Source organism: Helobdella robusta (genome assembly GCF_000326865.2).
Source record: "Helobdella robusta unplaced genomic scaffold HELROscaffold_3, whole genome shotgun sequence".
Taxonomy (NCBI): domain Eukaryota; kingdom Metazoa; phylum Annelida; class Clitellata; order Rhynchobdellida; family Glossiphoniidae; genus Helobdella; species Helobdella robusta.
In genome coordinates this window covers 7,228,361-7,246,303 of record NW_008704501.1, presented here as the reverse complement: position 1 = coordinate 7,246,303, position 17,943 = coordinate 7,228,361, and the positions used below count along the sequence as shown (strand labels likewise).

The window sequence follows — 17,943 nt, the reverse complement described above, 5'->3', positions numbered from 1 at the left end:
AAGCCAGACATACGGCTGTCAACGAATACCTGGTACGATGTTTTCAAAAGGCTGGTATCCCGGTTATAAAAGAACCCATGGGTTTGATAGAGGAAGGAGCCTTTAGGCCTGATGGTTACACTATCACCCCATGGGCTCAGGGACGGTCCCTGGCTTGGGACGTTACCTTACCCCACATTATGGCTGACCGATATATCGGCTACACTTCAGTGGAGGCGGGCACTGCTGCCCTTAAAGCGTCCGATTTCAAAAATGAAAAATACGTTTCATTAAACAATTTAAGCAAAATATTTCAACCCATTTGCATTGAAACGTTCGGACCAACAGATAAGCACACATCATTATTTATTAACGAATTAACAAGAAAAATAGTTAATATAACGGGTGATCCTAACGAAGGCAATTATTTAAAACAAACTCTTTCACTTTTATTACAAAAATTTAATTCCCTTTGCATTCTGGATGGAGCTGCTAGATACCTGACTGTGCGAGACCAGGGACATAGATAAAAGTTGAACTCGGAAACGATTGCATGCCTAACCATGGCTTGTTCATCAAAACGAGTTCATACATACATACATACGAACAAACGAACATACATACATACATACATACATACATACATACATACATACATACACACACACACACATACATACATACAAATTTCCATTGTTTGAATGGATGTCGTGTGCCCGACGACATAATTTCTTCCATATAAAACAACAGCAACAACAAAAATGTCATCGCTAGCAGAAAAAAACTACAACACCGGCAGCAACGACAACAACAAAATCAACAACAACAAAGGTTTAATAGTAATAAGAAAAAAAAGAATTAATGAAGAGTTAATTAATAAAAAATTAATGAGAAATAAACATACATACATAAGTTGAATGTACACATGCGTACCTACAAACACACACACATATGCACATATACATGCATGCGTCTAATGCATTAGCTTTTAGGTGATTGTTGTAACTTGTCCATTCTTCTTAATTTTTCCTTCTTTTGGTAATATAAAATCACAAATATAAAGTGTGAAATGAGCTGTGTTAACCTATAGGTAAGCCAGGGATTGAGTTAGGTTTTCGGTTTGAGCAGTTAAAACTGATCGTGTGTAGGCCATTCAGTCGAACTGTGTACAGTCCTCAAAACTGGCTTGTGCAAATTCAGATTCATCCTGAAGTTATAACTGAACTGAGCAAAACGTTTGGCGTGTGTAGCAAGCAGAGTTAAGCTGCGCAGATTTAACTTAATTTTATCATCACATCCCTGTCGCTATGTAGGCTGTTGCTAGGAACGAAATTAGAAATTGTTCCGTTTCGAATGTTCTGTTTTAGGTTCGTACTCTGTGAAATAGTTTTAAATTAAATAATAAATCCAGTATTATTAACTAAATTTAAAAAATTCCAAATTTAAAATCTAAAATGGTTAAAATAAAGTTTAAGTAATTAAGTATAAGTAACAATTTAAAACTTATTACGCAGATTTCACGCATACAATACAAAAAACAAACACATACAAACAAATACGAACAAGTCGTTCATGATGGGCAGTTTTTAAATATTAAATGAGATGTACTAAATAGAGAATTGCATATTTTTATATATAAGCATATAAATATATATAATACTATAATTATATATATATATATATATATATATATATATATAATTAGGAAGAAGACCAAGTTCTATACAGTTGTTCAAAAAATCTACCGACGATTCAGCATTAACAAGTTTTATGGTTGATTTTCTAATATTTTGAACTAGTTCTTTACAATTAAGTCTATTCAAAATGTTGAAATCCATTTTATAATCGTTTTTGCGTTTTTTATTTCGTTACTTTTATTTTATTTTAATATATTAAAAAAAAATACAACTAATTAACTATTAATAGAATTTATTTAATGATAATGATAACGATAATGATAATAACAATAATAATAATAATAATAATAATGATAATAATAATAAAAATAATAATTAATAATAATAATAATAATAGAAACGATATTCTAATTAATTTCGCGCTTCAAATTTGTGACATTGTTGGTTGCCATCTTGACAACGGCCACGTAGCATGAACAATCGTATAATTTCAAATATTTTGTTTACTAATTTCAATGAACCTTTGCGTTTTTTATTTCGTTACTTTTATTTTATTTTAATATATTAAAAAAAATACAACTAATTAACTATTAATAGAATTTATTTAAAATATATATTGCACTGATGATGACTTTACGTCGAAATAGATCTATATGCATAATTTTAATAATAATATAAAAAATAAACGATTATAAAAATGGGATCTTGCTTGATTAATTTTAACAATTAAAATCATAAACGATTATAAAATGGATTTCAACATTTTGAATAGACTTAATTGTAAAGAACTTGTTCAAAATATTAGTAAATCAACCATAAAACTTGTTAATGCTGAATCGTCGGTGGATTTTTTGAACAAATATATATATATATATATATATATATATTATCCTTTGCCGATGATGTTCGTTTCAAATGGAGATGGAAAAATTTGTGAAACGTTTGGCGGCTATTGATTTATGGATGTCGCAGAATGGTTTAAAACTGAATCAAAATAAAACTAAACTTCTACCGCTAGGAACTCGGCAGCAATTTGCCGGATTGGAGATGAACTCAATTGCAGTTAATAGTGAAAGAATTTTGTTTTGCAACAATGTAACTAACTTGGGTGTTGCGTTTGATTCAAATCTAACATTCAAGTACCATATCAGGATGTCGTCAAGAGATTGCACGTATCAGATAAGAAGAATTAATCAAATTCGTGGATCATTAAACGTTTAAACACATCAGACTCTGGTACATGCCGCTGCTCACTCGAGGATTGACTGCTGCAGTAGTCTGTACCACAAAAACAGGCTATAAATATATCAACAGACGTTTTATGTAACTATATTGAAAGTTTGCATGAGATTACAACATTGACAACGACTACTACTACTACTACTACTACTACTACTACTACTACTACTACTACTATTACTACTACTACTACTAATAATAATAATACTAATACTACAACTACTACTACCACAACAACTACAATAGTAGTAGTAGTAATAATAATAATAATAGCACCAACGGATAGACGATAATATAATTTTAACCTCTGAGGTATGTAACTACCAACACCGATGTTAAAACTTCGAAGATCTCTATTCTTCCAACAGCAGTTGTAGTTGCTTCCAACGATCGTCAAGTGTTCGTTACTCCGTAGGTACAACATTTCCGATGGATGAATACAACTGCTTCAAGCGCAAACTTTGTTGAACGTTTGAATACCAAGAGTAATAGAAACAATGAACTAATCCAAGTAACTACATAAATCACATTTACGACTTTGCTTCAAACCTAGCTCGGAAACCTGCTTTATCTGCCGGAACCTGTGCCTCCACTTATAAGATGGGTTTTTACAAATATTTTTTTAGGATTCTTTACAATCCAAAGATTACAAATATAACAAAGATAAATTAGGATAACAAATAATATAGCGCAATTTAATCAGTTCTGCGGTTGTAACAATATGATAAGAATAGCTAGTAGAGGTGCTACAAAGAGCACGCGAAACAAATTATCACTTAATTATATATGCTATCGTCGTCATCATCACCATCGTCATCATCATCATCATCATCATTATGATGATCATCATCAGTAGCAGCAACGTCAACAATATAATCGTCACGATCATTATGACCATCATTATTAAGAATAGCAAACAGTTTTGTACCATTACTCTTTTATATTGTGGATTTTAAACAATTTTTATGCAATGTAAAGCATTATTCGTAAGAAAGTAATTTTGCACCAATAGAAAGATAATACATTAAAACGATGTTGTCTTTAAAGAATTTTTTTCATCGTTTCAATTTTTAACCATATCATCATTGTATTGTGGATGAAGTTGATTACGAAACATTTTATCCATCTACAATTCATCTTCTTCAGGCGAAGCTTCCGACTGCGCGTCTTTGCTTTCTCTCTCTTCCTCTTCCTCTTTCTTTTTTCTCTTTTTCAAAAGCATAACCACCAAAACACACGTAGCTAAAGCAACTAGTATGGCACCTATGATTCCTACAATTGAAAATACATTACTTGACGGAGGTTTTGCATAAACTTTCCCAGTTTTTCCGTTGCCTGCTTTTGTTGTTGCGCTGCCTGCTTCTGTTGTTGCGTTATTTTCTTCTGTTGTTGCGTTATTTTCTTCTGTCGTTGCGTGGCTTGCTTCTGTTGTTGCGTTATTTTCTTCTGTCGTTGCGTGGCTTGCTTCTGTCGTTGCGTGGCTTGCTTCTGTTGTTGCGTTATTTTCTTCTGTCGTTGCGTGGCTTGTTTCTGTCGTTGCGTGGCTTGCTTCTATCGTTGCGTGGCTTGCTTCTGTTGTTGCGTGGCTTGCTTCTGTTGTTGCGTGGCTTGCTTCATTGGCGTTTGCTGCAGTAGTTGTTTTGTATGAACAACTGATGGTGACTGTCCCTTTTTTCTTTACTTCTCTGCACGGCTCCACCTCTCCGCACCTCCCGTTAAAAAGATCGCATCCAGCCTCGAATACTTCCAACTCTGCGAGTGCACTGTGACCATCTTCCATTCCTTTGTCAGATGGTTGAATGAAAACAAATCTTGTGAGGATAGTGAAGTTCTCACAGAAGACAATCATGGGGTTTCCGCCCTGTATCGCTTTTTCTGGTCCGTACCCGCACAAGTTGACTTTGTCTCTGATGTCTTCTCTATTGCTCACATCGAACGTTTCGTTCAACCTTACAACAAACTTGTCCAATCTTTCCAGAAATTCAGTTTTTTGACTTATTCTGTTGTATGCTCTGATGAATCCTACGCAATATAAACTAAGCAGGTCGACCGCCATCCAGCATGGCATGTCATCAAATAAGTGGGATACGTGGTGGCCGTCATAGTTGCCGTCTGTTAAATGTATTTTGTTATGAGCACCCATCACGCCGTCGTGTTCGTAAATGTGTGAACTGTAATAAGGAGGTTTATGCAAGGCTAAATTCTTCCTGAAAACCTCACATTGGTACCATTTGTTTCTGACCTTACCAGAGGGACAGACGCATTCAACGTACTTATTACCATTCACCGTGGACTCAATACATTCCATTCCAACGGGACAATCTCCTCCACCTGATGAGCAATCTCTTTCTCTGCATGAATCACCTCTCCATCCCGGATCGCATCCATCGGGACAGTTTGCTGTTATTTCGTAACTTCCGTTGTTTCTGTTTCTGCAGTGAGAATAAGTCGATACTCCTCGTTGGAAGTCGTATTGGAAGCGTGTTGCGAATATCGTTATTTTTTCCCTATGACCCTGATGATAACATCTGCAAACTTCGGATCTGTTACTTGAGCAGGTCATACAAATTAAATTTGTGAAGTAGCTATTTCCTGTACCATGTTCTTGAAAGCAACCGCATCTTTTTGACGGGTCGATCTTCTGGAAAAACGTATAATTTGTCTCAAAACAGAAATGTGCGCACATTTCAAATGTGTAAGTGTTTGGTAACGTTATCAAAATGACATCTGTCTGACGTGTTTCAAAACTGGCATAGTCATCGTGCGTCTTTCGTGGCTTGCTTTTATAAACGGAATATGAGTCCCTTCCACCACAAGCATCTCTATTGGCGCAACGAACATCACACTGGGATGAAGCCACTGCCGAATCTAACCTTCCAATACAGTTGCATTCTTTTCCACTCTTCAAAGCGATCATATTGTTACTTTCATCTGTGCACTCCAGTGAACATTCATCCACTGAGCCAACTGATGCAACTGTCTTCGTTGAGCTGATGTTTCGATAGCATCCTATGTAAGATTCCTTCAAGTCGATTGCTGCATGGGCTACTGATGAGGACAGGTTGGTGGATACAATTACAAATGCACAAACGATATTTAACATTAAAAAATATTGAAAATTAGCTTTCATGTTGGCATACGTTTCAACTGTTTACATGTTCGATTGTATGACGTCCTCAGGCTCATCTAATGTTTGAATCACTTAAAAAAATACGATGGGTCTTGTATTCTTTTTTTATTTTTAACTATTTGTTTTCTAAATTACTTTCAGTCGATTGCTTTGTGTCTGTGTAAAATTATAAACAGAAGCGTTTTCGAATTCTTAAATTTGTGCTAAATATCAGCTTGAGCAGGGCATATCCGTTTTGTTTTTTACCTACCTATCTACATACATACATGCATACATACACACATACATACATAAATACATACACACATACATACGATACGATACGTACATACATACATACATAATTACCTATATACAATTATTTAAAAATGAGGAGCGAAGTAATATTTTTAAAGTGAAAAGGAATTCTTAGCATACTCTCGAGTGCAAGGACGGATGGATGAATGGAAAAATGAATGAGTGAATGAACGAATGATTGAATCAATGAGTGTTTGAATGAATTAATAAATTAATGAATAGTTAAGTGAATGAATGAAAAAACAAACAAATGAACGAACGTGTTAATGATAATAGAACAAACGAATATTCGAACAAAAAACGAAAGAACGAACGAATGAATGACTGAATGAATGAATGAAAGAATGAATAAATGAGTGAAATAATGAATGAATGAATGACTGAATGAATGATTAAACGAACGAACGAATGAATAAATAAATGAATTTATGAATGAGTGAATGAATTAATGAATGAATGAGTGAATGATTGAATTGGTTAATCAATGTCTGATCTGAAAAAGGTATACACAAGAAATAAATAAAGAAAAGACATAAAATAAAACTTCATTCAGCATAAAATTAATTAGACAAAACAAAAAACAAATTGATAAATTAATAGACAGACGAAATCGCGGACATAGTGAATGAATAAATGGATAGAGAGATAGAAAAACAAACCATCCCACCAACAAACAAACAGTTGACACGCACATGTTACGTCATTGTGTGTATTTGCTTGTGTATGTGTGTGTGTGTGTGTGTGTGTTTTGGAATGAATTAATTAATAAATGAATGAATGGATGAATGAATGAACGAACGAATGAATGAATGTAGGGGGGTATGAATGAATGAATGTATGTATGCAAAACAAATAAAGAAATGAAAAGGAAAACAAATTTAAAAATCAAACAACATGCAAGTAAATAAAGGAATAAAATACATATGAATGAGTGGACGAGTGAATAAATAATGAAAAATGAATAAAATGACTTGCCTGAAGGAATAATATTATTTTTTTTTATAATTTCAATGGTCACGTCATAAAACAATCCATTAACAATTTTCTTTTTCATTCATTTTTCTGCTTATCTGACTGTCCAACGTTCATTCAGTCGTTCATTCTGTTTTTCTTTTAGTTCACTCATTTATTTCTTTCCACCCATCTGAGCGCTCGTTCAACTACGTTCGTTCGCTTATTAATTAACTAATTGTTTTACTCATTCATGCATTCAGTCAATCAATTATTCATTCATTCATTCGTTCGTTCGTTAGTTCGTTTATTCATTCATTTACATATTTATTCATTCATTCATCATAATTCATTTTAAAATTTGCATTGCAAATAAACTTCCTCAAATTTCCAACGCAAGTCGCAAATCTTCAACGTATGAATAAATGAGTGAGAGAATGACTGTATATAGCCTTCATATATGTGCGTACAGTACACACACACGCGCGCACGCACACACGCACACACATAACTTCACAGACGCATACACACACACACGCACGCATTACACATACACGCAAACAACCACACACATGCGTTAAAATTTGAAAAATTTTTTTACTTGGTCAATTTTTCATAACACTCTGGACATCTTCTACGTGTTAAAACTGCTGGCGTTGTCGGCTGGATGATAAACTGCTGCTGAAAAAAAACATTTAACGTTGGTGTGTGTGTGTGTGTGTGTGTGTTGCGTAAATGTTGGTAAGTAGGTGTGTATGTGTGTGTGTGTATGTGAGAAAGAGAGAGAGAGAAAGAAAGAGAGAGTAAGTGTGCGTGTATGTGCGTGATCGTGCGAATACTCCCATTTCCATGTTGATACGCATTTAAATACCTGAATATGTGTTTTAATAGAGATTGAATACATCAAATATTGCTAAAAATTAAAGGAGAAATATTTAAAAAAAAACTCAAAACATCCCAGAAGCAGCATGATGACGTCAAATAATTCTTTTAGAGCTTGATGATTATCAAATAACAAAGGAAGAAGGAGGAAAATGAAGAAGAAGAAAAAAAAGATGAAAAAGAAGAGGAAGAAAAAATGATGATGAAGGAGAAGAAGATGAAGGAGAAGGAGAAGAAGAAGAGGAATATGATAATGATGATGATGATGATGAAAAGGAAAAAAAACAGATAGAACGCTGATAGAACAGGAAATTATGCGCCACGAATTTGACGAAACAAACCTTGTATAGGTATCAGCGTGATTAAAATAAACAAAAAAAAACCTCATTACCTCAACAACGTTTTAAGATAAATGTATGAGTGTTTGTATGTGCGTGTGTTTGTGTATGTGTACGTGTCACTTGGTTTGTTTTTGCGTCTGTGCGTGCGTGTGTGTGTGTGTGCGTGCGTGTGTGCATGTGTGCGTGTGTATGTGTGTATGTGTAGAGTCAACTTGCTTATTATGTGTGCAAAGCACTTTCTACTATAATACTTCTCAGGCTAGTTTGTAGTAAACGACTGCTTGATAGATAATTTTCTGGGTAGTGTTTTTGATTCTATTTAAATTTTATTTAAATTTATTGAATTTCAATTTAACTTATGTCATTTTAATGTCTATTTGTATTGTCTTTGGGTTTCTTTTTTTCATCTCGTTTCTTTTTTTTCGCAAGGGCAGTTCTTTTTTACACCAAAAATTAAAAGTTTGTATTCTTTCTGTGCTATGGCTTTGATTGTTGAGAGGTTGGCTGATTGATTGGCTGCAAATGTTTCAATAATAATATAAGAAGAAGGAGGAGAAGAAGAAGAAGAAGAAGAAGAAGAAAAAGAAGAAGGAGGAAAAAAAAGAAGAAGAAGAAGGAGAATAAAATTAATGATGATGTCAAAACTATATACTCGAAAAATTCAGTCATTGGGCTTATGGAAATCGAATTGAATTTTTAATCTTCAAATTAAAATTAACCAAATGAAACACATCAAAGGGTAACAATATAACAGTAAAAAAAATAATAATCACAAAATAATAATAATACAAAAGCAATGATTGAACATCAGAATGATTTTTCCTTTAATAGTGACACACACATCTGTAGTTACCAGCAATGCATATGTTGTTGTTATTATTGTTGTTATTTTTATTATTATTATTTATTATTATTATTATTATTTATAACATGTAAAGTACGAACAAACGAAAATGGCGCTTAATAACAGAACCTTGTGTAATCTAATCTATAAAAAATGTTGATGTTTGTGTTGTTTTTGCTATTGTTAATGTTGTTGTTGCCGTTGTTGCTATTGTTGTTGTTGTTGGTGTTGCCATTGTTGTTGTTGATGTTGTTGTTGTTGCTGTCAATTTTGTTACTATAAAAAACATTGCGTGTGATTACGACTCAAGTTTAAGAATGTGTTTTGTGATTAAATTTATTTTTAATCTTGTACAATGGTGAAATTTCATCTACTCTTATTTATGCTATTTTACACGCACGCACACACACACACACACACACACGCATACAGACACACACGCAAACACACACACATACAGACACACACACACGCAAACACACACACGTCCGTACACACAGACGGAAACAATAATGTCGTTTAGTATAGGTCCCTTATAAATAATTTAATGAAAATCCGTTTGAAGACTTTTTTAATTATTTGTGGAGACTAAGGACCCAAAATTATTTAGTAAAGACTCCAAATTTTTCAATTTTATTGACAAATTGCTCGTGAAAAAAAACAATTTTTCAACGTTCTCTCCATTCAAAAATTTTTGCCTCCATTCAAAGGGTTTTTCACGCAAACTTATGCAAAATTATGTCGAAGTTTCATTTTCGTTTCCGTGAAGGCACCCTTTTTGTTGATGTATTACACATCCAAGCACACATACACATACAAACAGACATACGCATACAGACACACATACAAACACACACAGGCAAACGTACCTAAGCATCCAAACACACATACACATACAAACAGACATACGCATACAGACACACATACAAACACACACACACACACGTGCAAACGTACCTAAGCATCCAAACACACAAACACATACAAATACAAACAAACACACATGCTCGCATGCATACACGGAGCCTGTGTTAGATAAAGGTAGGTTAGGCACACATGCGGAGAAAATAAACAATGGAGAATTCCTAACTTAACGTACGTACCACAACATCACCGTTGATAAGTGAATATGCATCAGTCAGTGAATGAGTCTGTTTTCAGTATTCCTAATTGTTTGTTTGTTCATTCGTTTATCTATTCATTCACTCGTTCGTTTATTTATTCGTTCATTAATTAATTAATTCATTCATTCATTCAAACGTTCATTCAGTTATTGTATCATTTTTTCATTTGTAAGGCAAATTATTTATTTATTATCCATTCATTCATTCATCAATTAATTCGTTCATTGATTGGTTTGGTTGATTGATTCATTCGTTCGTTCGTCATTCATTCATTCGTTCGTACGTACGTTCATTCAATCGTTTGTTTGTTCATTCATTCATTCATTCATAAAATCTGTATTATGGAAAGAGATTAAAATGTGAAAAAATAAATTGGATAACTCCGAGATAAACCCACTGCTTTGAACTAGATATACATAAACCATTGCATATTATGTGCGCATAAATTCAAGTATGTATGTGTACGTGCGTTTATATGCACGTGTGTGTACGTGTGTGTTTTTAAAACATACATCATACATCAATCAACAAATTTGTGTGTTCTTGTCTATGTATCCACAGCCTTCACACACGCACGCACACACAAATATACACACACTCACAAAAACACACGCACACAGCCCATGTGAATACGCTTGAAACCGCGCATAATCATTTCTATTGCACGTGATATGCGGAGACCTGCTTGCATTCGAATGTGGTCACTGCAACAGTAGGATCAGGTACTTTAACCATTGGGTCATCTCGTCACCTAATATGGAATATTTCTCAGACTATCGACCTTTCGTATGAAAAATGATGATGGTGGCGATGAAGATAACGACGACGATGATGACGGTTTTGATAATGATGATAATTATGATGATGGGAAGGAGGAAGAAGATGATGAGGATGATGAGCACTTGGCTTGGAAGCACTTTAGTTTCAATGGAAAAATGAATAACAAGGGTGTTAATCTCTGCTACATACCACATATACAAACCAGTTCACGCACACACTTACACACACACACAGATCTTAATTTTTTCCCCATTTCCAAGAAATCACTCCAGCACTAAGGACTAATTGAAAATTCGCCTTAAAACATTTCAGTCAAATTTTAACGAACCCACCTACCTACACATTTCTTGTCAGTATTTCAATTTAATGGTTACTAGATCAGAAAAACACAAAAATGTACATCTTATTCATTTATTCCTTCATTCATTCATTCATTTCTTCGTTCGTTCGTTCACTTGTTCATTCATTCATTTGTCAGTTCACTTCGAAATAAAAAATTCGTTCAGTCATTCTTTCATCCATCTAAACATCCATTCATTCTTTTAACATTCAGTTTATTATTCATTCATTCGTTCGTTTTATTGTACTCACAAAACTGCATTCGTACAAATTAAGCCGTACAACCTGGTCTCCCTCTCTTTCTATCTCTCTCCGTCCACACACACACATAAAATCACATACACGCCAAAATCACACACACACATATCATATACACACACTCATGCACACACAAACACAACAGCATATACTCATACAAAATCACACACATCACATACACACGCACATACATATGATACATACATCATATACACAAACAATATCACACACACACACATACCCATACACACACATATACACAATATCACATACACACACAAAATCACAACCACATAACATACACACGCTCACATGCACACAGGCGGGTAAACACATATAAAAATATGAGATGTCTGTCAGCATCATCAGGCTTTATCAGCTCTGCTCTGCTAGGTCGTCGTCGAGATAAAAATCTCTAAATAAGGTGTGTCGTAAGAAAGTCACACACACACCGAGCTACCAACCGAGAATGAATGAAAGAAAAGATGGATAGTGGATAAATGAATGAATGCATGGATGAATTAATGGATCGATGAATGAATGAATGAATTAATGGATGGATGGATGAATGAATTATTGAAAGATGGATAGTGGATGGATGAATGAATGAATGAAATAATGGATGGATGAATGCATGAATCCGTGTAAGTCATTTTACCAACGAGCCAAGCTACGAACCATGAATGAACAAATGAATGGATGAATGAATGAACGAGGAAAAGGGGTTCACATCGTGACCGACTTAGGAAAATTTTTCAATATAAAATAGAAACTGCTTAGGAACAGCTTAGCCTATAGATTGGCTGTGGATAGTAGAAAGAGAGAGAGGGGAAGAGAGGGGGGAGGGAGAAAGAGAGAAGGGAGATGAGAAAAACGAATGAAAAAGATTGAATGAATGAATTTGTGAATGAAAGAAAAAAAGGAACAAATGCAAAGACAAACAAAGAGAAAAAGCAAGAAAAAAAACAGTAAAAAAATAATAAAGAACGAGTGAGTGAATGATTCAATAAATAAACGAATGAATAAATGGAAGAAGAGAATGATGCACATTAAGAAGAAATAAGCACCCACATTCAAGTACTGATTCTAAGGCATGATACGTGCCGAGACAACGCAGAAAAATTTAACAACAAAAAAGTATTGCAAGAAAATAAATAAATAAAAAGTTTTAATAGCATAAACCATTCATAAACAGAATATAAACAAAGTAGAAATATATAAACAACAGATTGGTGTTCACGCTCTCAAACTATCTACCCATCTATCTATCTATATCTATCTATCTACCTACCCCAATTAACTATTTGTTTCATCTGCCTTGTTTAGCGCCAAAATATAAAACTAATTTGTCCATCTTAACTCGGCTTTAACTCATTCCTAGAATTAATTAGTTCATTCATGATTTATTTCTTTAACTATCCATTCATTCATTCATTCACTCACTTACTCATTCACTTAATCATCATTCATTTACTCATTCACTCAATTATTTATTCATCCAACTAATAAACTTCACCGAATTCATCACATAATTTAACTCAAAAATTGATAAAACCTTTAAACCGTGTAATACTTTATTACATAAAAATGTATCATTTAATATCAACGTAATAATCTATATATCTATACGTATATATCTATATGTATGTATATATATATATATATATCAATATATATGTATATCTATATGTATGTATATATATATATCGATGTAATATCAACGCTATATTATATTGTCAAATCATCATCATATTCGTCGTCATCATATTAAAGTACGTAATTAGACAACATACGAACAACACATAGTAACGTTTAATTAATCTACGCTTAATTAATTAATTTAATTCATTCATTCATCTTATATTACTCACTCAGTCATTCACTCGTCGCCTTATCTTAATAAGCAACATGCTTTCAACACCACTTCAACTACGGTATAACCAACATCTGCTGTCTCATCATCTTCATCGTCTACTCAGTTTAACCATCATTTCATCATCATCAGTCATCTTCATCACACTCATACACACAAACAAACACACATACACAGACATACACACAAACCTCACGCACATCGTACGTACGGACAAACGAATTCTGAAGATGTGTGCTTAACCTTACTAGCTATTTTTAATAAGCTTTTTTGCGATACGAAATGAGAAGGATGGAGAGGGAAGGAGAGAGAGAAGGAGAGAGAGAGGGAGTCAACTAGACATAGATACATATAGACATAAATAGTGAGACACCTAAAATAGAAATACACATTGGTAGATAGAGGAAAATGAAAGATATACAGATATATATTATATACATATAGATAAACGTAGAGAGAGAGAGAGAGAGAGAGAGAGAGAGAGAGAGAGAGAGAGAGAGAGAGAGAGAGAAGCTAAGTGAAAGCGACAAAATAAAAACCTAAAAAAAAAAGTGAAAATAATTGGAAAGCATGTTTTTTAAAAGGGAGCAAAAAAATATCGAAAATAAAAAAAAATCTTTTTAATTACATTTGCTGCCGTTACGAGCCTGAAGCAATTACGTCATAAAAAAATAACATCAATAATAATAATAAAAATAATAATTGCAGTTGATGACGCAATGTTTACGCGCTTACGTACTTCCATTGAAACAATACGCATGCAATAAAGGACAACATCATCATCACACGCTAAACAATCGAAATCTTTAGCATGCACAGTGCACATGTTGAAAAGACAATGACACACACACACGCACACGTACATAACCACACACACACACACACACACGCAGGAGAGAATAAAAACATCAAAAAGCTAATAAAATTCAATATACTCGTCACTGGAACTAAGTACATAAACTTCTATCTTTTTCAAATAAATAACAAGATTTTTTACGCGTATGCACACACACACACGCGCGCGCGCGCGCGTATACACACACGTATATTTATGTCTGTCAATCAACAATATGTACATTAAATAACCAAAAAAATTAAAACTTCCATCATTATGACGTCATCATGAATCACACACTTAAAAAATAAGTAAACGAGCGAATACATGTACAATTTATTTTTCAATTCAATTCAACAGGGTTCTCATCACCGAGGTTGCCAGCCACTATCATCATCATCATCAAAATAATCATAATCAGCAACATCATCATCATCAGCATTACTATCATCATTATCAAAAACATGGTCCTCATCATCGTCAGCACTTCACTTCACTTTCTTCTGTGCCTGACCAATGTTGCACTGATTGACCTGATTGAATAATAAATTTAACACCATCCTCATCACATCATTAAAACTCTACATTCTATCATCATCGTCATCGCCACCACCATTATCATCTTCACAACCATCATCATCATCATCATAATCTCCATCATTATCATAACAACTACATCTTCAAACTGACCTGGGTGGCAAACCTCAGAGAGTTCAAGGTCTCCTGGAAGCACTCCTCCTTGGGCGAGACATTGACGAACATGAGCATCTTGCTGCTGCCACCGAGGCAGTTTTGTAGCAGGTGAGTCAGCTTCGAGTTCCGGTAGGGAACGTGTGTCTCCTGTGTGTGTGTGTGTCCGTGTCTCTGTGTGTTTGTCGGTCTGTTTGTACGTCTGCTAAAAAACTTCTTTAACCTTGCAATGTAATAAAAAAAGTAACCCCCTGACCTTATTAGCAAGTGCCATTATGACGTTGCTTAAGTTGGCAAGACTCTTGTTTATGTTTTGTGTCTCCTTTAACCTTTGACCCTGGGAGCCAGATTCTTTGAGGCGCTCACTGCCAGCAAGATCGACCAGGTTCAACAAACCTATTTTATGTAATGTGTGAAATTTAAGTCAAAATTGCATGCTATGAAAACATATCAATCAATCAATCAATTAATCAATTAATCAATCAATCAATCAATCAATCAATCAACTGACCAACCAGCCAGCAAATTATCCAACCAAGCAACCATCCATCCAGCCAAACCAACTAACCAACACAAGACTCGGCAGTAACACTGTTGGAGCCGGTGATCTTCATCCTGAAGATGCTGTGACTTCGAGACGATCTTTCGTTGCACTTTGTCTCAGCAACTGAACGGTTTTCAAGTGCCCTCTTCAGCAGCACTTGCACCTTATTGCAGTTGGAATAGAATCAAGTGATTATAAACCATTCATCCATTCATTCATTAACTCATTTTCTCACCTATCCATTCATCCATTCATTCATTCATTCGTGCACTTCTTCAATCTCTCACTCACGGCATCCTGATGTTGGACTTCGACTGTGGTAAGGTCAGTGACAAAGACTTCATTGGTGTTGGGTCCGACCAGCTTGATGTCGTGCTTCGTCGAATCAGCTTGACTCCTCGACTGAACCAGCAAATCTCGAATCGTCTCGTTGTAGATTTCAAGAAATGAGACCTCAATCTTGTACTTGTTTTCATGGGTGGGCAAGATGGCGGTGAAGGTGAGTAGAGAATTGATGAATGATGATGATGATAAACATGATTCTAAACAGTAACCAGTCAGCCAGCCAGCAAACTAAATAACTTACAATCCATCCCTTGCTAAGAAGGTCATCCCTGGTGGCAAAAATCTTCTCGACAGACCGCGGAATCATGCCCCTGTTATCACCCGTGCCCCTGCCTTCCATTGTGAAGGTCTTGCCCGATCCAGTCTGACCGTAGGCGAAGATGCAAACGTTGTAACCATCGAGAGCGCTCTGAGTAAAGGAAAGAATCAAGTTGATGAGTGGGTGAAATGAATGAATTAATTGAATTGACTGATGAATGAATGATTGAATGGAGGAGCAAAAAATTTGGTGATTGGGTGAAACATGAGCAAACACACACGCGCGCGCGCGCGCACGTACGCACACACACACAAACAAAACTAACTTGGACCAATTGAGATATCTCGTGAAAAACTTCAGTTTGTGTTGAAGATGGTGGGAAGACCCTGTCAAACTGAAACTCGTACTTGTTGTTACTCCCTCTCCTCACTGACGCTACACTCTGTTTTCAGTCAATCAATCAATCAATCAATCAATCAATCAATCAATCAATCAACCAACCAACCACCAATTAATCACCCTACTATAGACAAAAGCAAACACCTCACAAACCTCATTAGGCGTAATTCCAGCCAGCTTCTCGAGTTCCAGTATCTTTTTATCTGGATCTGGAAAGTTGATGTGTTGAGGCACATCACTGTCCATTCCTAACAATTCGTCCCCGAGTAGCGGTCGAACTCGACTGAAAACTCGTATGTTGCCCTAATTAAGGAGAAAAAACATACATGCAAATTAAGGCTCATTAATGCTGTATTTTACACACACATGCAGACGCTTACACACACAAACTCACTCTACACATACATTCACACAGCTCCACACAAACAAACACACTCACACATACACACACACACAAACCTTCAACTCCTGAATAGTGTTGTGAAGTTTCCTCCTCATAGACTCCTCCCTCATTGACTGCACCCTGGCCTCCTCCAACTCAACGGTGCACTCTTCAATCTTCGACTTCATCATCGATATCTCACCATTCTGTTCTTTTATCCTTAGCTCGTGTTGTTTTATGAGCACCTGTGTTGTGCGCGTGTTTGTTTTGTAAAGTGTTTGTGTGTTTGCAAACATGCATACATACATACAAACAAACAAACATACATACATGCATAGACACATACACACAAGCAAACAAACATACACACATACAAACAAGCATACTCGCACACATACATACATATAAAGCACTAACAAAGAATTCATCAAAACCTTAGCAGAGAGCAGATCAGCTTCAACAGCAGCTTTGCCAGCTACAGTAGAAGCTAGAGAGGCTTCCAACCCAGCAACCTTGGCATTCAGGGTACTAATTGTGCATTCAAGCTCTTTCTTCTGCTCATTTACAGATTGCAATTTTGATTCGTAATCGTTTGTCTGTTGTTCGTGACGTCCCATCTCCAATGTTCTGACATCCTCTTTCTCTCTTCAGGGTTGTAACAACATTTCTTAAGTCATTATTTCAGAATTATTTCGTGATTAAATATTCTAATAAAATTAAAAACTAATAAATTTACAGTTTCGAAATTAATTTATTCAGCAAATAATTACTTAATTATATTTTCCAACTCTTGGATTCTTGCCTGCAGAGCTGTT

General features: G+C 35.0%; 2 protein-coding genes across 2 annotated transcripts; both read right to left on the bottom strand.

The window, feature by feature from the left end:
* Nucleotides 1-3,981: 3,981 nt before the first annotated feature.
* Nucleotides 3,982-5,985, bottom strand: HELRODRAFT_161763 (hypothetical protein; the record flags this gene model as incomplete). The annotated part of the gene is made up of 1 exon (XM_009021649.1): nt 3,982-5,985. The coding sequence occupies one exon, from the start codon at nt 5,983-5,985 to the stop codon at nt 3,982-3,984; it is 2,004 nt and encodes a 667-aa protein (XP_009019897.1).
* Nucleotides 5,986-14,997: 9,012 nt separating this feature from the next.
* On the bottom strand, nt 14,998-17,259 carry HELRODRAFT_66000 (hypothetical protein; the record flags this gene model as incomplete). The annotated part of the gene is made up of 9 exons (XM_009021648.1): nt 14,998-15,042; nt 15,200-15,349; nt 15,456-15,595; nt 15,768-15,906; nt 16,035-16,196; nt 16,318-16,497; nt 16,673-16,789; nt 16,891-17,049; nt 17,206-17,259. The coding sequence occupies 9 exons, from the start codon at nt 17,257-17,259 to the stop codon at nt 14,998-15,000; spliced, it is 1,146 nt and encodes a 381-aa protein (XP_009019896.1).
* Between the last annotated feature and the right edge of the window lie 684 nt (nt 17,260-17,943).